Source organism: Rana temporaria, chromosome 3 (assembly GCF_905171775.1).
Source record: "Rana temporaria chromosome 3, aRanTem1.1, whole genome shotgun sequence".
Classification (NCBI taxonomy): domain Eukaryota; kingdom Metazoa; phylum Chordata; class Amphibia; order Anura; family Ranidae; genus Rana; species Rana temporaria.
The window spans coordinates 368,635,928-368,660,705 of record NC_053491.1 but is presented as its reverse complement, the minus strand read 5'-3'; the positions used below and the strand labels follow the sequence as shown (position 1 = coordinate 368,660,705).

At 44.1% G+C, this 24,778-nt stretch overlaps 1 protein-coding gene across 1 annotated transcript in view; it reads right to left on the bottom strand.

Moving 5' to 3' along the window:
• Positions 1–584: 584 nt before the first annotated feature.
• The window catches only part of ST8SIA1 (ST8 alpha-N-acetyl-neuraminide alpha-2,8-sialyltransferase 1), a 91,745-nt gene continuing 67,551 nt past the window's right edge, over positions 585–24,778 (bottom strand). Inside the window, exons 3-5 of the mRNA XM_040345429.1 lie at positions 22,083–22,192; positions 14,764–14,856; positions 585–1,765 (exon numbers count right to left, since the gene is read on the bottom strand). Of these exons, the coding sequence (XP_040201363.1) occupies positions 1,276–1,765; positions 14,764–14,856; positions 22,083–22,192 (693 nt within the window). The 3' untranslated portion in view covers positions 585–1,275. The remainder of the gene's footprint in view (positions 1,766–14,763; positions 14,857–22,082; positions 22,193–24,778) is intronic.

Genomic DNA, 24,778 nt, shown 5'->3' with positions numbered 1-24,778 from the left:
TTGAACCGATGCTTTTCTGTACTAACCATCGGTTTGGTCCGATGGGGCAGCGGTCCATCGGTTCGGTTTTGAAGCATGTTTTAAAATTTTGGACCGAAGGAAAACAGACCGATAGCCTATACACACGGTCAGTTTGGTCCGATGAAAATTAACTTCGGTTCATTCTCATCGGACCAAACCCACCAAGTGTACGGGGCCTAAGGGGCCACACATAATTTTCAGTATAAACCATGCTTCAGAGGACTGTTCGAGACAGTAGACATGTAACAAACATGGTCTGAGACTGTAGACATGCTACAGGAGTGATTGGACAATAAGGGCATGTTGTAGGAAGCAGTCAGGGACTGAGGACAAGTTATACGAGACTTGCTAGAAATCACTGCAGTTATAAATTCCTTACAAACTAATGTTCCCCTATCCCTTCCTAATTTTGGGCTGCAGTTTGTTAACCAGGGGACAAATATTGGTTCCCTTTCAAAGACAAGAGACAGGTCTTCACAAAGTGCTGTACTATTCAAATCTGAAGGAAATATATTGCAATGATGCAGATTATCCAAACTCCAAATTTAACCCTTCAACAAGAGAAAGAAAAATATTATCTTCATTCACCGATGGCATATGCAAAGCAAACTATCACATACATGCTTTGAACACAGATGCATTCCTGCATTCCTTATAAATAAACATCCAATGCACAAAACTGACACTGAAGTAAAACATAAACATTTGTATATGTATATATATATGTGTATATATATATATATATATATATATATATATATATATACCCACACTAAGGAAAAAAAAGTTGCCCCATGCAAGGCATTCGTCCATTCCCTTATAACCTCAGCTGGTTTTTGTCCGCGGCCTTCTGGGGGTGTCGCGAATCAAACGTTCTGAAGAGTCTGTAAAAAAAAAGTCTGTAAAAAGCTGGTTTTTTTGGACATGGTGTTTTTGCATTAAAAATACTACATTCATTTTCTAAAGAATCTAGTCGGCAGCCAAAAAATATTTAAAAAAAAGTTCACAAAAATTCTGTACATCAGCAAGTTCCAAAGAAAACCCGGGGACGGAAAGACAGAATTTTGGCACTTTCTTAAAACGTGGTTCTAAATTTAGTGGGCTCATTTCACAGTCGCCCTTCAGTATCCAGTATCTGCACAGTACAAATAGCAAGTCTGCAAAGGAAAAAGGAGAGTTCGCTGAGTGAATGTCAAAGAGTAAAAAGATTCCCCACCCCCCCCAAAAATTTGCAGTTTTTAGATTGCGTGGATCTCAGTGAGGTTTCCGATTGGAAGATGCTGTGTCACATTGTTCTAACTGAACTCGTAAAATTCCTGTCTTGTGAAGTAACCAGAGCTGTAGGAACTCTTCGGGCATGGAGTGGAACCCCTTCATAGGAGGCACGTCATCGTAGTAATGGTGGCTAATGGGCCTCCCTTTCAGGTCGTTTGGAAAGGGCCAGAATCCGTAAACGGTTACTTCCTCGCACAGGCTTAAGGCAGCACTGACCATGAAAAGGCCCGTAGACAGACGCTTAGAGTGAACACCCTTGGATTTCCAGAACTTTCCAACATTACGCAGGAAGTTGGGGTTGGCGAAGAGAACAGTCTGGTTGGTGCTGAAGTCGGCCAAGGTGTAGTACACACGAAGCGAGGGCTCCGTTCCATGTCTCATGGAGAAGGCTGGCATGTAGACGTAGCTGGACTTGTATACCTTCACACTTTCCACAAACGATTTCCTCGACCACAATAAGTTCTGAAATCTGAAAAAAGACAAATAATTAATACACCTTCATTATACTGATCATGAACTTTCTAAGGCCCCTTTCATATGTGCGGACTGTATGTCCGCATTTTCATCCATCCGTTGCGGATGAAAACGGGACATACATTGGTCCCTATGTGATTGCGGGTGTCAGCGGATGAACATCCGCTGACACCCGTAATCACCCGGAAGAAAAACCGGACCAAAGAACGGAAGAAAAAAAAACTATTTTTCTTCCGTCTGGCGGATCGGGTGAACACGGACATACGGTCTGTGTTCATCCGATCCCCCCATAGGGGAGGGCGGAGGAAAGACAGGGCGGTCCCTGCACAGTGTGCGGGGACCGCCCTATCAGCCGGCGGCTCAGCAGGGATTTTACAGAGGATCTCCGCTGAGCTTAACGGACACACGGAGGCGGATCATTACTGATCCGCCCCGTGTGAAAGGGCCCTAATGCATTTTTTGATGAATTTTGCAGAAATGCAGGGAAATTTTTTAACATGATTTCCTATGGAACATGTTCACATCAATGCTTTTTTGTGCCTCTGTGTTTTTGGAAAGGGTCGGGGACTTTTTTCCCCGTAAAAAGCAGCGTTTTGCATGCAATAGAATTCAATGGACCCGCATCCAAAACGCAAGTACCGCGTTTTTATCGTGATTTTGCGGTTTACGTTTTTGTTTTGTTTTTTGTAACCTGTTTATAGCTGGTTGTTTAAAGGAAATGTAAAACAAATAAAAATTGCCAGCTAAAAAAAAATTATATAGGTAAAACAAAAAACGCAAATCGTGGTAAAAACAAGGTAAAATCGTGTGTCGAAAAATGCAGCAAAGTACTGCAAAAACGCTCAAAAGCAACATGCATAGGTGTGAATCGAGCCTAAGTAGATGCAGATAGATAGAGAGATAGACAATGTCTGGCTGGTAATGACCTGTAAAGATTCAAGCTGCGATACTAGTTTTCACCACCATGGCAGTGCACATAAAATCTGACTATACAAATGGCAACCACCCCATTGTATAACTGGTCTTTACAGCAAGGAGCACATGGAAAGGTGACACATGTAAAAGAACAAACAAAAATTCCCAGCTCTTTTACCAGCTAGCCTGCAACAAACCGAATCGACCCTGTCTAACAGTTAACGTTAAAAACAAGGGGTTTCGTTTGCACACTTTTGCAAATATATGCGTAAGTTGCAGAAGCCACACCATGGCACCCCAGTGTACTGCAGTCCTAACTCTATAACTTCAGAGTCTACAAAGCTGGAGCACATATATAATAATGGATTGATTAAGGGCAGGTATGCCTGGAGGGAGCCCACCTCTTCTTAAAAGTACAGGGACACACTGGACAGCCAGCAATAGCACAATGGCAGCAAAGTTATCCATTGTGCTCCCACACCCATCCCCCAACTATACAAACAATTGGAAACCCCCAACCTAACTGTCCTTTATAGCCAGGATCACATGGAAGGGTGACGCATGTCAAAAAAGAAACAAAAATTCCCAGCTCCCTTACCAGCCAGTCTGCAATAACCTGAATTGACACCATGGGTCCTTTCACACGGAGCGGACCGTTTCTGTGTCCACTCCATGTGTCCGCCAAAGCTCAGCGGGGATCCTCCGTCATCCCCGCTGAGCTGTCGGCGGATAGGGCGGTCCCCGCACACAGTGCAGAGACCGCCCTGTCTCTGCTCCACTCTCCCCTATGGGGGATCGGATGCAGACGGACCGCCTGTCCGTCTGCATCCGATCCGTTCCGCCGAACGGAAGAAAAATAGGGTTTCTTCCGTTCTCAAAAGCGGATCCCGACGGACGCGGACGTTAGCGGATGCTCCATCCGCTAACGGACGCGATCCCATAGGGATTCATTACAAGTCTGTTAACAGACTTGTAATGAACGGACGAACGGTCCGCTAGTGTGAAAGGACCCTAACAGTTCACGTTAAAAACAAGGGGTTTAGTTTGCACACATTTGCAAATACATGCATAAACTGCAGAGGCCACATCGTAGCACCACAGTGTACTGCAGTCCTAACTCTATCATTTCAGGCCCAGATTTAGGTACATTTGCGGCGGCGCAACGTATCGCATTTACGTTACACCGCCGCAAGTTTTACGAGCAAGTGCTTGATTCGCAAAGCACTTGCCTGTAAAATTGCGGCGGCGTAGCGTAAATCCCTCCGGCGCAAGCCCGCCTAATTCAAATGATCCGGGTAGGGGGCGTGGACCATTTAAATTAGGCGCGTTCCCGTGCCGAACGTACTGCGCATGTTCCGTTTTGAAATTTTCCGCCGTGCTTTGCGTGAAATGACGTCGCACGACGTGATTTTTTGAACGTCGACGTGAGTTACGTCCTTTCCTATTCGCGGACGACTTACGCAAAAAAAAAAAAAAATGGAAAATTTGACGCGGGAACGACGGCCATACTTTAACATGGCACGTCTATCTATACGCCACAGAATAGCAGCTTTAACTATATGCCAGGAAAAGCCGACTAGCGATGACGTAAGAGAATGCGACGGCCACGCGTACCTTCGCGAATCGCCGTAAAAAGCTAATTCGCATACCCGACGCGGAAAACAACGCAAACTCCACCCAGCGGGCGCCCAAGTATTACACCTACGATCCGAAGGCGTACGAAGCCGTACGCCTGTCGGATCGAAGCCAAAAGCCGCCGTATCTTGGTTTGAGGATTCAAATAAAGATACGACGCGGCAAATTTGAAAGTACGCCGGAGTATCTGTAGATACTCCGGCGTACTTCTTCTGTGAATCTGGCCCTCAGAGTCCACAAAGTTAAAAAAACTTATAGTAATGGATAGACTATGGGCAGGAGGGTGCCCACTCCTCAAAGTTACAGAGATGCACTGGACATCCAACAATAGCACAATGGCAGCAAAGGTATCCAGTGCACAAATTTGTGCAAAGTAAACCCTTGGGCCAGATCCAGGTACATTGGGCGTATCTCTGCGGCGGCGTAACATATCCGATTTACGTTACGCCGCCGCAAGTTTTTCAGGCAAGTGCTTTATTCACAAAGCACTTGCCTGTAAAGTTGCGGCGGCGTAGCTTAAATCACCGGCGGAATTAAAATTCGGCGGGTAGGGGGCGTGTATCATTTAAATGAAGCGCGTCCCCGCGCAGAACGTACTGCGCATGCGATGTCTGTAAAATATCCCAGTGTGCATTGCTCCAAATGACATCGCAAGGACGTCATTGGTTTCGACGTGAACGGAAATGACGTCCAGCCCCATTCACGGACGACTTACGCAAACGACGTAACTTTTTAAAATTTCGACGCGGGAACGATGGCCATACTTAACATTGGCTGCGCCTCATATAGCAGGGGCAACTTTACGCCGGTAAAAGCCTAGCGTAAACATCGTAACTTTACTGCGTCAGCCGCGCGTACGTTCGGGAATTCACGTATCTAGCTAATTTGCATACTCAGCGCGGAAATCGACGGAAGCGCCACCTAGCGGGCAAAAAAAAATTGCAGTTTAGATCCGACGGCGTAAGAGACTTACGCCTGTCGGATCTAATGGATATATATGCGTAACTGATTCTAAGAATCATAGATACGACGGGCCAGATTAGGACCTACGACGGCGTACATGGCGCTGCGCCGTCGTAAGTCCTTTGAGAATCTGGCCCTTTGTTTTTAACATGAACTGTTAGGCCCCGTACACACGGCCGAGGAACTCGACGTGCCAAGCACGTCGAGCTCCTCGTCGAGTTCTGGGATGAAGCCACCGAGGAGCTCGGCGGGCCGCCTTCTCCCATAGAACAACGAGAAAATAGAGAACATGTTCTCTATTTTCTCGTCGAGCTCCTCGGCGGCTCCATCGAGCCAAAACTGTACAGACGACAGAGTTTCTCGGCAGAATCCGGGTTTTGACCGAGTTTCTCGGTGAATTCTGCCGAGAAACTCTGTCGTGTGTACGGGGCCTTAGACAGGGTGTTTCAGTTTGTTGCAGGCTGGCTGGTGAAGTGAGCTGGGAATTTTTGATTTGCTTGATTTCACATAAAATCTGAGCCTGTGAATCTTTAGCGAAAATGTAATTTTAAATTTTTTGGGGTGGGGGGCAGCCCTGTCAAATAAGCTGTACATGGCCTAATGCCCCATACACACGATTGGAAATTCCGACAGCAAAAGTCTGATGTGAGCTTTTGAATGTAAATTCCGACTGTGTGTATGCTCCATCGGACTTTTGCTGTCGGAATTTCCGCCAACAAAAGATTGAGAGCTGGTTCTCAAATTTTCAGACGGAAAGAAATTCCTATGGGAAAATCCGATCGTCTGTAGCAATTCCAGCGTGCAAAATTCCAACGCATGCTCAGAAACAATTTGACGCATGCTCGGAAACATTGAACGTCATTTTCTCGGCTCGTCGTAGTGTTGTACTTCACCGCATTTTTGACGGTCGAAAGTTCAGAGAACTTTTGTGTTACTGTGTGTATGCAAGCCAAGCTTGAGCAGAATTCCGTCGGAAAAAACATCCAAGGTTTTTCCTAATGGAAAATCCGATCGTGTGTACGCGGCATAATAGTTGCCCTGGATAGATGGATAGATAATCTTTTTCTGTATTCTCACACTGTAAGAGCCGGTTCACACTGGGGCGTCTCAGCCGCCTGACAAGTCGCGTCCCATTCTATTCACCAGAACCGTTCTAATAGAGACGACGCAAGTCGCTCCGACTTAGAAAAAGGTTCTTGTACGACTTTGGGGGCGACTTGCATTGACTTCTATACAGAAGCCATTTTGCAAATCGCCTCTGAAGTCGTCTTCAGGACGACTTGCCGAGTCGCCCCCGAAGTCGTGCCGCCCCTGTGTGAACCGGCTCTAAGGCCGGGTACACACGAACAAACATGTATGCTGAAACTGGCCCGCGGACCAGTTTCAGCATACATGTTTGGTCGTGTGTACGGGGCCTAAGGCTTCATGTACACTGCTGCTGGTAAACGGACGTTTAGGAGCAGTTGTGAATTGTTTTCAGCTGCCCCTGAACTCTTCTCTATGTTATCTTATCAGTACATGTACACATGCATTCAGGACGGATGTTCAGAGGCATTTGAAATGCCAAACGCCTGTAAACATGACGTAATTAAAAAAAAGTGTAAACGTGGCAAAACAGGCGTTTTTAAACGTCCGTTACTATCTGTCAAGTTATATTGTTCAGGAGAAAACGTCCCATGTACATTAAGCCTAAACCCATGTTACGCTATGTTATTTCTCAGCACTGCTTGGCGTCAGTTGCTCATGATAAATGTATACAATGTTTATCTTTTCTGTCCTTGCTATGACCCCTCTATTCACCCCCAGAGATCTGGAGCAGTTTGTCCATCTCCAGCTTCTCCAAACATTAGTGACACTTTTCCTGTGGTGTGCTTCACCCCACTTCCTCAGTGAAGTGTGTGCGTTCCTCACCACTTCCCCATAAACATTCTTGTTTACCTCCAATCATCCCGTTTCCCTTCTCTTTATTCTGCCTAGTTCAGTAACTTTGTGACCTTTTTACCAACAACCACAACCATAGGGTTGCCACCTTTTCCTCAAGTCAAACCCGAACACTTCAGCGGCGCACAGCAATTTTTTTTTTATACTATATATTAAGGCTTACCTGTAGGTGCTGGAAATATCTCCTAAACCTGCACGGTTTAGAAAATATTTACAATAAATGCGTGCGCCAACGTCATTGCCACATGCGCACTTTAGAAAGGGCACAATCATGCTGTTTCTAATGGGATTGTGCCATGACTGGTGGCTCCAGCGCGGGAGTGACATCATGCGACTTTGGCCAGTCACAGAGCCGGAGTCCGCGGCCCCGGAAAGGAAGAGGGGTGAAAGATGGACGCTTCCAGCCAATGGGGACAACGGTGACATCGCAGGCTTTGTTTTCAGATAAGTGACACATAATGGGCTACTATGTGATGCATAGTAGCCCATTATGCTTTACCTTTGCAGAGGAATAAAGAGGAAGTAAAACCCATTAGTGGTTTACTTCCTCTTTAATAACAAGAGTCCCCTTTACATCAGAGTCCACAGAGTTCCCCTTTTACATCTATACTCGCAGAGTTCCCTTTCACTATAAGGGGGAACTCTGCATACTCTGATGTAAGGGAGAACTCTGGGACCTCTAATATAAGTGATGCTCTGGGAACCCTGATTTAAGGGGGAACACTGAGAACTCTGATGTACAGAGAAGACTCAGATGTAAGGGGCAACATTGTGGTCTCTGGTGTAAAGGGAAACTCTCATTCAGATCTATCTGAGGCTGCTGGGCTTCAAATTTCCAGCCCCAACTTCCCTTTTCTGAGGCATAGCGCCAGAGATTGGCGCATGGGCAGGCACAGAGGGGTAGGGGATGGGGGGAGAAGAGGTGCAGATTGAGCCCTCTCTCCTCTCCTGTCTGAGTTTGTGTTGGGGGGAGGGTGCTAGTGTTGGCTTTGGGCACTGTGAAACAGTAACAGACACTCTCAGCTTGGACAACTGCACTAACAACCCTGCTGGGAAGCCATAGTCCAGTCTAAATAATGTGTCCGTGTTCCAGGCAATCTGAAACCTGGACACATGATTCCAAACCCGAACTGTTTGGGTGAATCCCGGACAGGTGGCAACCCTACACAACCATCATCCTGATGTAAGATTTTACCTCATCCTTCCATTTTGCTTTTAAATGTCCTTATTTCTTCTGAGAAATCCTCACTTCCTGTTTTTCTGTCTGTAACTCGACACAGTATTGCGAGGCTTTCTCCCAGGTGTGGAGTGTCGTGCTCGTCCCCTCCCTTGGACTACAGGAGAGCCAGGAAGCCCACAGCTCCTTTCTCTATCTGCAACGCAGAGAGCGTTCTGACTCTCCTGTAGTCCAAGGGAGGGGACGAGCACGACACTCCACACCAGGGAGAAAGCCTTGCATTACTGTGTGGAGTTACAGACAGAAGAACAGGAAGTGAGGTTTCTCTGAAGAAATAAGGACATTTAAAAGCAAAATGGAAGGATGAGGTAAGTGAAGGAGGCCTGCGCTAAGGTAAAGGAAGCTATTTAGGAAAAAAAAAATTCCTTTACAACCCCTTTAAGGACCGGCTCACGTACATATACGTCATCACTTTAAAGATGAATATCTCGGTAACGGCAGCAGCTGCTGCCACAACCGAGATATCCATATTTTCCGTGGCCGGTCCTGTAAACGATAACGGTGGTCTCCGCAGCTCCCCCCTCCCGCTGCTCTCCCACTTCCTCTGCCGCTTACCGGAGCCGCCGGCAGTGGCGGAGGCGATCGGTCCTTCACGCTGCTTGGTGTGGATACGAGTGAGGGCAAGATGGCCCCCACCCATCTCCATAGCAGGGCGGAAGCAAAGTCAAAACGTCACTTCCACCCATGCGTCTTGAAAGCACATTTTTTTTTTGTTGTCATTTTTTCAAATGACAATTTTTTTTTTTTATTATTTATTGCATTTTAGTCTAAATATGAGATCTGGGGTCTTTTTGACCCCAGATCTCATATTTAAGAGGATCTGTCATGCTTTTTTCTATTACAAGGGATGTTTACATTACTTGTAATAGGAATAAAAGTGACCCATTTTTTTTAAAAAAACGGTGTAAAAATAAATAAAATTAAGTCAAATAAATAAGAAAACATTTTTTTTTTTGTAAAGCGCCCCGTCCCGACGGGCTCGCGTGCAGAAGCGAACGCATACGTGAGTAGCGCCCACATATGAAAACGGTGTTCAAACCGCACGAGTGAGGTATTGCCGCAATTGTTAGAGCGAGAGCAATAATTCTAGACCTAGACCTCCTCTGTAACTCAAAAGATGCAACCAATGGAGATTTTTAAGGGTAGAAGTTTGACACCATTCCACAAGCTGGCGCAATTTTGAAGCGTGACATGTTGGGTATCATTTTACTCCACGTAAAATTATCTTTCACAATATAAAGAAAAATAGGCTAACTTTACTGTTGTCTTATTTTTAAATTAAAAAAGTGCATTTTTTCCAAAAAAAAGTGCGCTTGTAAGACCGCTGCGCAATACGATGTGACAAAAAGTATTGCAATGACCGCCATTTTATTCTCTAGGGTGTTAGAAAAAAAAATATGTATAATGTTTGGGGGTTCCAAGTAATTTTCTAGCAATAAAAACCTGTTTTAAATTTGTAAACAGGCTCGGTCCTTAAGTGGTTGTAAACCCTCATCATTTTTCACCTTAATGCATTCTATTCATTAAGGTGAAAAACCTTCTGTGGTGTTGCAGCCCCCCCCCAAGCCCGCATTTTACTTACCCGACCCCGATCTTTCTCTGGCCGGGAACAAGCACACCAGCTCTAGCTGGTGTCTCGTGTCCTGATTGGATTGCATTGGCTCCAGCTGCTCTCAATCAAATCCAATGACGTGGTGCCCTGGGACGGGGCGAATCCGGAATTCTGTGTGAATGGACACAGATGCGGGACTCGGGAGTGCATCCGCACTGGTGTCCACCAAGGAGAGCGCTTGTCCAACACGGACACTCGATGTAGGGAGGAGCCACCAGTGCCGCTGAGGTACCCCAGACGAGGAGGACCAGGGCCACTCTGTGCAAAAATAACTGCACAGTGGAGGTATGAGATGTTTGTTTTTTTGTTTTGTTTTTTTAAACAAGGGTTTACAATAACGGTGAAAAACAAAAGAAGGATTATGCAACAGGTTTGATTTACAAAACTGGAAAATGCTAAATCTGGTGCAGCTGTCCCTGATAGCCAATCAGCTTCTAACTTTAGCTTGTTCAATTAAGCTTTGACAATACAACCTTGAGGTGGTTGGTTACTATGCAGAGCTTCACCAGATTTTGCGCTCTCCAGCTTTGGTAAATCAACCCCAATGTCTGCATGGGTTTCTTCTCACCCTTCCCCTTCTCAACCTCGTCTCATCTCACTAATAATTTAAAGGGGTTGTAAAGGTAAAAGTTTTTTTTACCTTAATGCATCCTATGCATTAAGGTAAAACAACATCTGATAGCAGCCCCCCCCCCCCCCCGAGCCCCCGTTTTACTTACCTCTCCACTCGAAAGTCCCGTGCGCGTTCTCATTTTCCTATTTGGTTCCCAGCCTGGCCGTTGATTGGCTAGGCTGGGCGGATTGATAGCAGCGCAGCCATTGGCTGGCGCTGCTGTCAATCACATCGGATGACGCGGCGTGCTGGGGGGCAGGGCCGAGTGATACAGTCGGCGGCTATGGCCGCCGCTGTATCACGGGAGCGCACTCGCAAAAGCTTTCCACCATGCGAGGGAGCTCGCATGAACGTGGAAAGCTTTTGCGAGGAGGAGCAGAGACAGTCGCCGAGGGACCCCAGAAGACACGGATCGGGGCCACTCTGTGCAAAACGAACTGCACACTGGAGGTAAGTATGACATGTTTGTTATCTTTAAACCAAAAAAAAATCTTGCCTTCAGTGTCCCTTTAATCTTCTTTCAGATCACTTTGTATTTTTCACATTGCTGTCACTAGCTGGTAATAATGTTGCACTTAGTAGCTCTTGTCTAGCTGGCAGGGATCCCTAATCTGAATCCCAGGCTCAGAAATAACAGCAGGAGGAACAGCTCCAGAGTTTTAGAAGAATAATTGGACAGACAGAGTGGATACCTGAGCATTACAGAATGTGCCATGGCCAATGACAATTGTACTGATGAGAGAAAGAGGAGGCGAAAGAATGACACATACATTCCTTGTCTGTATCTGGCCATCAGAAGATATAGGGCCAGATTCAAGAAGCTATTGCGTTTTGCTCCCGCGTAGCGAATGCCCCTGATTCAGGAACATCGCTACGCGGACTGCAGCCTAGGATATGACAGGCATAAGCCTCCTTATGCCTTCATATCTCAGGCTGCATTCTTGCGTTGTCCGCTAGGGGGCGCGGCCATTGTGATCGGCGTATAGTATGCAAATTGCATACTACCACCGATTCACAAAAGTTGCGCGGGCCCTGCGCACGCAAGGTACGGAGTTTCCGTACGGCGACTTTAGCGCAAGGTTGCTTCTGCTATAGCAGGGGCAGCCAATGCTAAAGTATAGCTGCCCTTCCCGCTCGTGAAATTTAAATTTCACGTCGTTTACTTAAGTGATTCGTGAATGGCGCTGGACGCCATTCACGTTCACTTAGAAGCAAATGACGTCCTTGCGACGTCATTTGCCGCAATGCACGTCGGGAAAGTTTCCCGACGGAGCATGCGCTGTTCGCTCGGCGCGGGAGCGCGCCTAATTTAAATGATTCCCGCCCCCGGCGGGATCATTTACATTAGGCGCCCTTACGCCGGGCTATTTAGCATAGCGCCCGCGCAATTTACGGAGCTACTGCTCCGTGAATCGCGGGCATATCAAAATATTTGCGTGGGCGCAGAGCAAAAATCGTTGCCCTTTGCCCACGCAAATATTGCGCGGATCTACCTGAATCTGGCCCATAGAATATAACCTTCCAATCATATGAGCAATGAGCAGGAAAACACCTGACACTTTGTGATCTGCCACTAATTCATACAATGACCGCATGAAGTCAGTATGTGGATATTAGCTTTAATGGCTTCCTTTATTTAAATTTTTAGATGTGGGACAGTTTGGCTTTATTGCACTATAATGAACACTTCCAATAGCAGAAATCCTTTAATCCCCCTCTATCAGACACAACCTTTAAACAATAGTTAGTCTCTTTGCAGTCTCTAATAATATGAAACACCCACATTGTTCCTGCTAGCTAGAGATCATGTGATCTAGGCTGCTTAGGCTATAAGTCACAGAATGGAATAACAGAAAGAAGTAGTAGTGCTACTCAAAACAATAATGTGATTTGGTGATGCTTACATATGCCTTATTGATTTATATATAGAGCAGGGCCGATCTTCCCTATAGGCTCACTATGCAAGCCTCTTAGGGCCCCGCAAAGCTGCAGAGGGCCCCCCAAATTACTAGAGGCCCTGACAGGTGAGAAGTCATTTTTGGCCCCTCACGCCGCTTCTCAACTCGCTGGCTGCATGGAAGAAAAGGTAAGAAGTCAGCACCCCCCGCTTCTTACTTTAATGTAAGATGTAATTTCCGACGGCAGAACACCCCCTCCCCCCGCTTCTCAACTTTAATCTTTAATTTTCGGCAGCCGCCCCCCCCCCCAAAATTTAATGTGACATGTCATTTTTGCTTAGGGCCCCAGGGAGGTCAGGATCGGCACTGATATAGAGTGAATTTTAGTAGTTGTAGTTTTTCAACATGGTACAAAAAAAGATTACCTCAATTAGGAACACAGAATAGCTTATAACCATAGGGTGTAAAAAGGCCAGATATAGAAGATATACATTGTCAACAAGCCACTTTAATATGAATGATACATAGACTTGGTAAACTAAGCCATGGCAGGCATGTAAAATCACACTGAGACACCTGTATATATGTATATCCTTCAGGTATATTTAGTCACTTGCTATTAATAAAGTGTTACTAAACCCACAACAGTAAAATCACTCCGTATATATAGTAAAGCATGCTTGTTAAAGCGGTGGTTCACCCATAAAAACGACTTCCCCCTATTACACTGCCCCCCCGCATTACAATACGAATATGCCATTAATTTTTTTTTGCCTGCTGTACATACCTGGGTACAGCTATTCACCCGTGTCCTCCGGGTTGCGAGTCCCGCGGGAGTGGGCGTTCCTACCATGGCGGTGATTGACGTTTTGACTAAAAAACGAGCTCCCCCCGTCGCGTAAGCCGCGTCACGACTGGCGGAAGGAGCCGAACGGCGAGTCGGCGCTATACTGCGCATCGCAGTTCGGCTCCTTTCGCCAGTCGTGACGCGGCTTACGCGACGGGGGGGAGCTCATTTTTTAGCCAAAACGTCAATCACCGCCATGGTAGGAACGCCCACTCCCGCGGGACTCGCAACGCGGAGGACACGGGTGAATAGCTGTACCCAGGTATGTACAGCAGCCAAAAAAAAATTAATGGCATATTCGTATTGTAATGCGGAGGGGCAGTGTAATAGGGGGAAGTCGTTTTTATGGGTGAACCACCGCTTTAAGTTATTCCTCCACATTGTGTAAAAAGGTTGTTTGATCCTGTCTTTTCTGACCCTCCCCTTATGTTAATGTCCCCAATCCATTTGCTGATAGAACAGAGCATTGGGTGCACTCTGCACTTGCTCAGTTTGGTGTGTATTGATAGAGATTTTTTTGTTTTTGTTGGGAGGATGCATGCGATCAGCAATGTCTAGACAGAATGTCAGGGGTCATGCAGCCTAATAGGACAGTCAGAGTAGAATGAAAACTCCCCCTACAAGCTTTAACCAGTGCTTGATCAGACACTAATAGAAGTCACAAGCATATACTGCTAATGAGAAAAGGTATTTAGCAGTTTATATTTACTAAAATAATTGCATTTCCATGCTCTGTGTACTGTGGTATATCAGTATAGGCTTATACACACGATTGGACTTTTTGACAACAAATGTCCGACGGACCTGTTTGATCGGACAATCCGACCGTGTGTACGCTCCATCGAACAAATGTTTTTGCTTTTTCATCGGACAAATGCTCGCTGTGAAAACAGACAAACTTTCCGGCAACAAATGTTGGATAATCCGATCGTGTCTACACAAGTCCATCGGATTTAAGTCCAAAGTACAAGTATGCATGCTCAGAACCAATGCTAAAGATTAGCCAACAATAGAACAAGCTGCCCAAAGGTGGCGGTAAAAAGCTGAAAAACCATGTGATTTGGTGAATGTTGGCTGAAAAAGTCCTGCCGTGTGTATGCATACCGGACAACGCCCTTCGGACAGAAATCCACGGAAAAGTCTGATGGAAGTCCGATCGTGTGTATATAGTGAATGCAGGGTCCTGTGTTTAGCAACAAGTACCCTACCTTTCCTGCTATTGTTCCAACCACTGCTCCTTATAACATGTGGTAATGTGAATAATGCCTTCTGCCGTCAAGTCCACTTTAATATGATTTACAAACAGTATATGAATTTAATATTCATTGTTACCTTTTATCTATTATTGAGGGATTCACCGTCACCAGTTGGGTCTTTGTTCCCACATCTGGGATGAAATTACTGGTCAGCGGGGGCAGATTGCACCTGTAGAGAGACAAGGTGCCATATTAGAGATACAATACAAAATTTAATTATTCGATAATTCAGTCACAGGCAGTTATATTTCAGTTTACTGGGTAGTCACTCAAGATTTGAATTCTGATTGGCAAGATTACTGATTGTTGTGCACATTTATTGACTGTACCAAGACTACTATAGTTAAAGCAAAGGTCAATATAAATAAAAAGCCCAGACCTCTAAAATGAATGTCCCCTCCTTCAGTATTTCCGTGATTGAGCATTACAATATTGCAGCCTGTCACTGAAGATCATAGGCTTCTTTTGTACTCTGATCATAACTTTAACTACATTGAAAAAAATATTTTTTTCAGCCTTTAAAATACATTTTCTAATTCGGTTCATAATTGACCCCTAGGTACCCTTTGATTATCACCAATTTAAAATATCTCAATAGCTATAATGTATGCATTTCTCATTCTGGATATAGTATGGAACAGTTAAAACCCCTGTCTAGTTTAAGCAGTAGTTAAAGTAGAACTAAAGGCAATTTCTTTCTTTCTTTATTTATTTTGGCTAGAGCAAGTGAGGGTTATAACCCCTGTCAGATTTTTTCACCATATCCCATTGTGGAGATTTTCCTTCACTTCCTGTCCCATAAACAAACAGGAAGTGAGAGAAAATCCCTGCAAATTAAGGGAATTCCTCTGCTACTCATGGAGACACCATGAACAAATACTTAACCGATCCCTAGTAGCCAGAATTTGTGTAAGAGATATAAAAAAAAAAGGGGGAAGATCAGCAAGAAAATGGAAGGAAAAATTACAGACGGGAATTCTAGATTGAAGAATTCTCCACTGAAAAATTATGTTTCTCTGTGGGAAAAGTGGTTGTGTCAGCTCGTTGGGGAATTGCAGTGAACATATATCTCAGTGTTGTGATTTGCGTGTATATTTCAGAGTATGGAACCCTTGAGACCCAACGCTGAACATCTGGGGTAAAATTTACCCTGATAAAAATGTTTAGTTGTTTTCAAATTGTTGATGCAATCAATATCATGTTTGCACATAAATTTGTGTAACAATGAAAAAGCTACATGTAACTATGTTGTCAACCCTCAACAGCCAATGGCAGATCAGCTTTTAAAAGGGAAATTTCAATAGGAATGACATGAGCCAGTCTGTAAATAATGCTTCAGAAACATTCAACTGCCAAATTCTCTTCCTTGCAACCATGGTGACAGCATTCAGATTACAGAGATAGATCCACTAAATCCTCATCCCCCTGCATCTGTGATCTGCCTATTGCTTCTCCTAAAAATCTGTTCAATTTTAGTGCATTACTTGTAATGAACATAGATTTTATGCTCCAAAGGATATAAGGGATGCACTGTAATGCACAATACATGGGGTACAATATATGGAGGCATAAGGGGACAAAGCTTATATGAATATATTGGGTGCAACATCTAGAGGGATACCAGGTGGGGTTGCATTGATACCGGTATCGGTACTCATGCAAATGCTCTGATACCTAAAGCTGATACTTTCAGTTTCGGTTCTTTCAGTTTCGGTTCTTTCATCTATCAACATGATTTTCCCACTGAGAGATGAAATGTAAAAAAAAATAGTTGTCAATTATAGTTTGTTAAGGAGTGCCCCCCCCCCCCATCCTTAACCCCTTCAATAACAGGCACTTTAATCCCCTTCCTGCCCAGGCCAATTTTCAGATTTCAGCACTGTCGCACTTTGAATGACATTTGCACAGTCATGCAATGCTGTAGCCAAACTACATTTTTATATATTTTTTTAGACAGATAGAGCTTTCTTTTGGTGGTATTTAATCACCACTGAGATTTTTATTTTTTGCTAAACAAATAAAAAAAATGTTTATTATATTTATAATTATAAAAATATTATAATATGCAACACTAATGGACACCGATAGGCGGCACTTATATGCATCATGATGGGCACTGATAGGCGGCACCGATGGGCACAGATAGGTAGCACTGATAGGCAGCAATAATGGGCACTGATAGGTGGTACTGATGGGGCTGCACTGATTATCAGTGCAGATCCCCCTGTCAGAAAAGCTCCTTATTGGCTCTCCAGTACTCGAGCACTGTAAGCGTCAATAAAGGAATGCTGATAACCTGCACTTCCTATTTGCACTGTGATCAGCTGTGATTGGACACAGCTGATCACATGGTAAAGAGCCTACAGCATAGGTTATTTGCGGTGATCAGAGATGTGGTGTGTTGCAGTGGGGGCACGCACGAGCGGCTTGTTCTGAAAGACGTCATATGACGTTCAGTCAGAACGGGAAAGCCGTCGCTGGGCAAGAAGTTAACCACTTCCGGACCGCCGTATGTACATTTACGTTGGCAGAATGGCACGGACAGGCACATCCACGTACCTGTACGTGCCTGCCTAGACGTGGGTCGGGACCCCCCCCCGGTACATGCAGCGGTTCCCGTGGCTTCAGGAGCGATCTGGGACGAGGGCACGGCTATTCGTTTATAGCCGCCCCGTCGCGATCGATGCCCGGAGCTGAAGAACGGGGAGAGCCGTATGTAAACACGGCTTCCCCGTGCTTCACTGTGGTGGCTGCATCGATCGAGTGATCCCTTTTATAGGGAGACTCGATCGATGACGTCAGACCTACAGCCACACCCCCCTACAGTTGTAAACACACACTAGGTGAACCCTAACTCCTACAGCGCCCCCTGTGGTTAACTCGTAAACTGCAACTGTCATTTTCACAATAAACAATGCAGTTTAAATGCATTTTTTGATCGCCACCATTAGTAGTAAAAAAAAAACAAAAAAAAAAAAACTATCCCCTATTTCGTAAACGCTATAAATTTTGCGCAAACCAACCGATAAATGCTTATTGCGATTTTTTTTACCAAAAATAGGTAGAAGAATACGTATCGGCCTAAACTGAGGGAAACATTTTTTTTATATATGTTTTTGGGGGATATTTATTATAGCAAAAAGTAAAAAATATTGCATTTTTTTCAAAATTTTCGCTCTATTTTTGTTTATAGCGCAAAAAATAAAAACCGCAGAGGTGATCAAATACCACCAAAAGAAAGCTCTATTTGTGGGGAAAAAAGGACGCCAATTTTGTATGGGAGCCACGTCGCACGACCGCGCAATTGTCTGTTAAAGCGACGCAGTGCCGAATTGTAAAAACCCCTTGGGTCATTTAGCAGCATATTAGTCCGGTCCTTAAGTGGTTAATCACAGCCGATGACTCATTCAGCTGTCAGTGGGGTTTCTCTGTTAACAACTAAAATGTAAACAAAGTCTGGCAATTGGAGCGGTAAAAAAAAAGCAGCCGGGCAATGTTTATCAACAACATTGCTCAGCCACTAAAACAGATATTTATAAAGAAACATTATTTTTTGTTTATAAATAGATAACTTTTCAATGCTTTGTACCATTGCCAACAGCTGAAGTGTAAAAAAAAAGTTGTGTTGGGTATAGGTAATTGGTATCGGCGAGTGCTTAAAAAAATGGTATTGATGCATCCCTAATACCAGGGGTGCAATGTTTATATAGAAAAAGGAGTGCAATGCTCACTGTTACCTAAAATGATCATGTGATTATAATATCACCCCATTTGGTGTGTTCCACTGAGGGTACAGGTCAGGCTAGGAGTCCACCCTGTCTCCATGTAATCCACAGAACATACAAAAACATAGAATATCCAGGCTCAAACTTACCGACCAATCAGTAACCAACCAAATTCACTTGTCTAACAGTGTGCATTAAAAACAGAGGTTTAGTTGCACGCATTTGCAAATGCATGTGTAAGCTGCAGGCCCCGTCAAGGCGCTTTGTATACTGCAGTCCTAACTATAACATTGCATTTTAAGTCTCCTCAGTAGGAGCACATCACTGCTGATGGATAGATAAGGGGCAGGTGACTGGAGGTAGCCCAGCCATCATTAAAGGGGCAGGAGCACACTGCACACTCAGCACATGGAAGCAAATGTGCCAGTGTGCTGCCTGACCACAATGACATAAATACAACAAACAAAAGTCACTGCCCCTACCTATGAATGGTCTATACAATAAGGAACGCTGGAAAGGGCGGATATACATACAAAAACATAGAATATCCAGGCTCAAACTTACCGACCAATCAGCAACCAACCAAGTTCACCTGTCTAACTGTGTGCGCTAAAAACAGAGGTTTAGTTGCACGCAATTGCAAATGCATGTGTAAGCTGCAGGCCCCGTCAAGGCGCTCTGTATACTGCAGTCCTAGCTATAACATTGCATTTTAAGTCTCCTCAGTAGGAGCACATGACTGCTGATGGATAGATAAGGGGCAGGTGACTGGAGGTAGCCCAGCCCTCATTAAAGGGGCAGGAGCACACTGCACACTCAGCACATGGAAGCAAGGTGCCAGTGTGCTGCCTGACCACATTGACATAAATACAACAAACAAAAGTCACTGCCCCTACCTATGACTGGTCTATACAATAAGGAGCGCTGGAAAGGGCGGATTTACATACAAAAGCATAGAATATCCAGTGACTTTTGTTTGTTGTATTTATGTCATTGTGGTCAGGCAGCACACTGGCACCTTTGCTTCCATGTGCGGAATGTGCAGTGTGCTCCTCTCCTCTCCTCTTATTGAAGACTGGCAAGAAGAAAGCCATTGATGAAAGAAAGCCATAAGAAGTCCCGTTTGCAGTTTGCGAGAAGCCATGTGGGGGACACAGCAAACATGTGGAAGAAGGTTTTTTGGACAGGTGAGACCAAAATTGTACTTTCTGGCCTAAAAGCAAAATGCTATGTGTGGCGGTAAACTAACAATGCACATCACCCTGAACAAACTATCTGTACCATGAAACATGGTGGTGGCAGCATCATGTTATGGGGATACTTTTTTTCAGCCATTGGGCATCAACTGACATTGTATCTCTTGTGCATGTACACAGTTCCCAGTTTCCAAATGAGCTAAGTGTGTACACACGGCATGCACCATATATATATATATTAGGGCTGTTACTGATCAAAAATTTTCTGTTCGATTAATCGTTTTTTTTTTTTTATCGATTAATCGACTAATTTCGATTAATTATAACGCACATACAGATCCAACTACTTTTAGCTGATCTCCTTGCAGGCTGATTCCCAGTGCAGCTTCCAACCACTGGAAAAATGGATAGCAGGATACAAAAAACACACAAAGGCAGCGCTCGATGGTAATAGCATTAAAACTTTTATAGTCTTCTAAGTAGTTAACAAAATAAATATTGCACTGGAGATAAAATCGATGTAGCTACATAAACTGTAAAAATGGTGTGAGTAATACCAAACGGTAGCAAAAGCAGTCATAAAAACATGTAGGTAAGTATGGTATAAAAATGTGTACAACGATACCACTGCTGAATCCAGATGAGGAGAGGTTAACATCAGTCTGTCGGTATGTAGATGTCCCATGAAGGGAACTATCACAACTCCCAGTGGATGGCTGTAGAATCCCAGGTTGATAGAGGGAAGTGTAACAGCCCTTGCGTGTGGCAGCTAGTAAGGTCCCGCCGGCATGCAGATATGAAGGCACAGCAAAGTGCGCAACCTATTGCATTAGGGTGTGCACCCCATAGCTCAAACACATATCTGTGTATATATATATATATCTATATATCGGTAAGGTAATGGATAGTGTCAGTAGAGCAGTAGACGGTGTCAGTAGGGCAGAGATTAGTGTTAGTAGTTAATTTTTATTTATTTTTTATTACTTTGAATTTTTTTTTTTTTTGCAATAATTTATTATAATTTTTTTACAATCTTTTACGATCCCCATTGAGAGCTTTGGTGAAATGTCAGGGGTCTAAACCGACCCCTGATGTTTCACTTTTGAGACAGAGATTCCCCTTTCCCTTTCTTCAGCAGCCATGCAACAGGGGAAATCTGTGAAGCACAGGGTGATTAGGGTGTGCCCAGGCACACCCCGTGTGCACACCTATGATATATACAGTTGCAATAAAAAGTATGTGAACCCTTTGGAATGATATGGATTTCTGCACAAATTGGTCATAAAATGTGATCTGATCTTCATCTAAGTCACAACAATAGACAATCACAGTCTGCCTAAACTAATAACACACAAAGAATTACATGTTATCATGTTTTTATTGAACACACCATGTAAACATTCACAGTGCAGGTGGAAAAAGTATGTGAACCCCTAGACTAATGACATGGGAGGTGTTGGTAACAGCTGCCCTGCCCTATAAAAAACAAACACCAGTTCTGGGTTTGCTTTTCACAAGAAGCATTGTGAATGATGCCTCGCACAAAAGAGCTCTCAGAAGACCTACGATTAGGAATTGTTGACTTGCATAAAGCTGGAAAGGGTTATAAAAGTATCTCCAAAAGCCTTGCTGTTCATCAGTCCACGGTAAGACAAATTGTCTATAAATGGAGAAAGTTCAGCACTGCTGCTACTCGCCCTAGGAGTTACACAATCACTCTTAGCGGGATTCAGAAAGCTTTACGCCGGCGTATCAGTAGATACGCCGTCGTAACTCTGAATCTACGCCGTCCTAAATTTAAGCGTATTCTGGAAACCAGATATGCTTAAGTTAGGCTAAGATACGAGCGGCGTAAGTCTCCTACGCCGTCGTATCTTAGGGTGCAATATTTACGCTGGCCGCTAGGTGGCGCTTCCATTGAGTTTGGCGTAGAATATGTAAATGACTAGATACGCCGATTCAGAAACATACGTGCGCCCGGCGCATTTTTTTACGTTGCTTACGTATGGCTTTTTCCGGCGTAGAGTTAGTCGAACAAATAGCTGGCCTTGTCAATGTTAAGTATGGCCGTCGGTCCCGCGTCGAAATTTGAATATTTTACTTTGTTTGCGTAAGTCGTCCGTGAATGGGGCTGGACGTAATTTACGTTCACGTCGAAACCAATACGTCCTTGCGGCGTACTTTGGAGCAATGCACACTGGGATATGTACACGCCTCATTCTCATTTGAATTAGGCGCGCTTACGCCGGCCCCATTTACGCTACGCCGCCGTAACTTAGGAGGCAAGTGCTTTGTGAATACAGCACTTGCCTCTCTGACTTAAATACGATACGCTACGCCGCCTGAAAGATGCGCCGCCGTACCTGAATCTAGCTATCTGTGTCAGTCTGTAGGACATGGCGAGGGGGGTCCTGAAAAAAGTTAATCCAGAAGAACCAACAGTCACAAAATATGCCCTGGGGGAGCCACCTTACCGTATAACAAAGTCGGCTTCGTCGATTTGCTTGCCACATCTGCTACCTTTCAGAATGCCGCCATTTCCCACCACCGAGCATTTCTTCAATGGAAGCTTAAAGGGGATCTCCTGGCAACAGAGACAAGAGAGAGAGATTACAAGCGGGCACCACAATTGTCACTGATACAATGTCACCACAGGAGAGAGGGGGAGGGCTTTTGCTGTGGTGGGGCAGAGAAAAAACGTATACAGAAAGTGCTGCAAACAAAATGACCTCTTCAAAGATTATATCATAAAAATGTAGATCTGCCGTAATTAATATACACAGAAGGAAATTTGCAATGGCACTGCTGAAATCTACAATGTCGCATGGTATAACTGTGCCATTTATGTCTTAAAATGCATGTTTAGCAAAAAAAAATGCTTCTTGTTTTGAATAGAGAATTGAACATTTTAAACGCTACAGCTATCTGTATTTTTCCTTCCTATCCCTGTGACAAGATGGGAATATTTACATCTTTTATTAGGTCTCATTTACACAAATGTGTTGCAGTAACATGCATGTTACTGCAATGTATGGTAATGCACTATATAGTCATCTGTGCATTGCAGTGCCATTCTTTCCGAATGGCATCCCAACTCACCTGCACTGCAACGCAAAAACAATATGCATTGTGGATCACCGCACTGAAAAAAAAAAAAAAAAAGTAACATGCACTACATTTTCGTGCACTAAACTGCGTTACAGTTCATCGATTCTGAATGATCCAAAGTAAAGTGTCAAGTGTGCAAAGAGAATGCCAACCTTAGTTGAAAAAGAACAGTCAAAGTGGCACATATGGGTCCAAGAAAAATAAAATCCACTTAAATATTACAAAGATCTTGTAGCTCTTTAGAGCAATGTTTAACCTTTTTTCAGTCAAGGCACCCTTTGAAAATTATAGACAGTCTCAAGGCACCCTTTAAATGTTAAAACCAGGGTTTGACAAATTTGCTTGGAATCTAGGAGCCAGCTAAAAAAGTTTTGAGCCAGAAAACGCGCCCCGTCCCGCCAAGCTCGCTCGCTGAAGTGAACGCATACGTGAGTAGCGCCCGCATATGTAAACGGTATTCAAACCACACATGTGAGGTATCGCCGCGATCGTTAGATCGAGAACAATAATTCTAGCACTAGACCTCCTTTAACTCAAAACATGAAACCTGTAGAATTTTTTAAACGTCGCCTATGCAGATTTTAAAGGGTAAAGGTTTATCGGCATTCCACGAGTGGACGCAATTTTGAAGCGTGACATGTTGGGTATCAATTTACTCGGCGTAAAATTATCTTTCACAATATAAAAAGAAATTGGGATAACTTTACTGTTGTCTTATTTTTTTAATTAAAAAAAGTGTATTTTTTCCCCAAAAAAGTGCTCTTGTAAGACCGCTGCGCAAATACGGTGTGACAAAGTATTGCAACGATCGCTATTTTATTCTCTAGGGTGTTAGAATAAAAAAATATTTATATAATGTTTTGTGGGTTCTAATTAGAGGGAAGGAGATGGCAGTGAAAACAATGGAAAAAACAAATTAGAGCTGCTGTTTTACTTGTAATGCCAACGGCCACCACCAGATGGCGCCAAGTCACAGAAGGAAGCTTGGGCCTTCACATGGCAGCAAAGCCGCGGCCTCAATTACCGGCCTTCGCGGGCCCGCGGAGACGTGCGCCCCTGCACCTCCCCCGCCGCGCGATCGCGGCGGGCCCGCAACGGCCGGTAATTGAGGCCGCGGCTTCAATTACCGGCGGGCGCCAGGTCACAATTTCTTGTTGCAATTGCGACCGGGCGCCCAGATTTTGTCGAGCCCTGGTTAAAACGATTCTAATAGTTTTACATAATGCAGCAACATCCGCACAAGTAGGACACCCAACGTTAGAGGTGATTTATTCTTCCAAAGCAAATACACTTTTGTAAACTAGGATCGACTAGTATTCCAATGTTTCTTTTCTCCCTTTCTCCATCACTCTAATGTGACCCCAATGCTGATGAAGGGGCAGGGGAGGGTCAAACAAGGATGCTATGCAGGCGACTGACACCCTCCTTATCAACTGATAATGCCATTGATAATGACACCAGCAGCTAGACGGTTGTAATGTTGCTCAATGAAAACCTGTGACTTTGTGTAACTAAATGGCAGGCTTCATCCATACGCCGGCTTATATACAATTTTTGGGCAACTTTTAGGTATTTTGCCAAGGCATCCTTGAAGAAACCTCAAGGCACCCTGGTTGAAAAAGGTTGCTCTACAGATGCTCTAGAAAGGGCAGCCAATATTCTGAGTAAAGGTACAAATCAACACTGAGCACAATAAATAACTTTAAATACCTTTAATAAAGACAAACATCATCTAAATAGATCTACTCATAATAAAGTAAAAAAAAAAAAGTAGAAGGAAAATCCTAAGTTCGAAGTCCAGGAACCACATACAGTATAGCTAGAAATAGTCAGGCTTGAGGATTGTCTCTTGATTACAGATAAGCAATCTTTAACTCTTATGCCGCGTACACACGATCATTTTTCGGCATGAAAAAAAATTTGTTTTTAAAAAATGTCATTTAAAATGATCGTGTGCGGGCTTCGCATAATTTTTCGGGTTCTGAAAAACGACACTTATGCCGCGCACACACGATCATTTTTCGGCATAAAAAAACAACTATGTTTTTTGGCATGTAGAAAA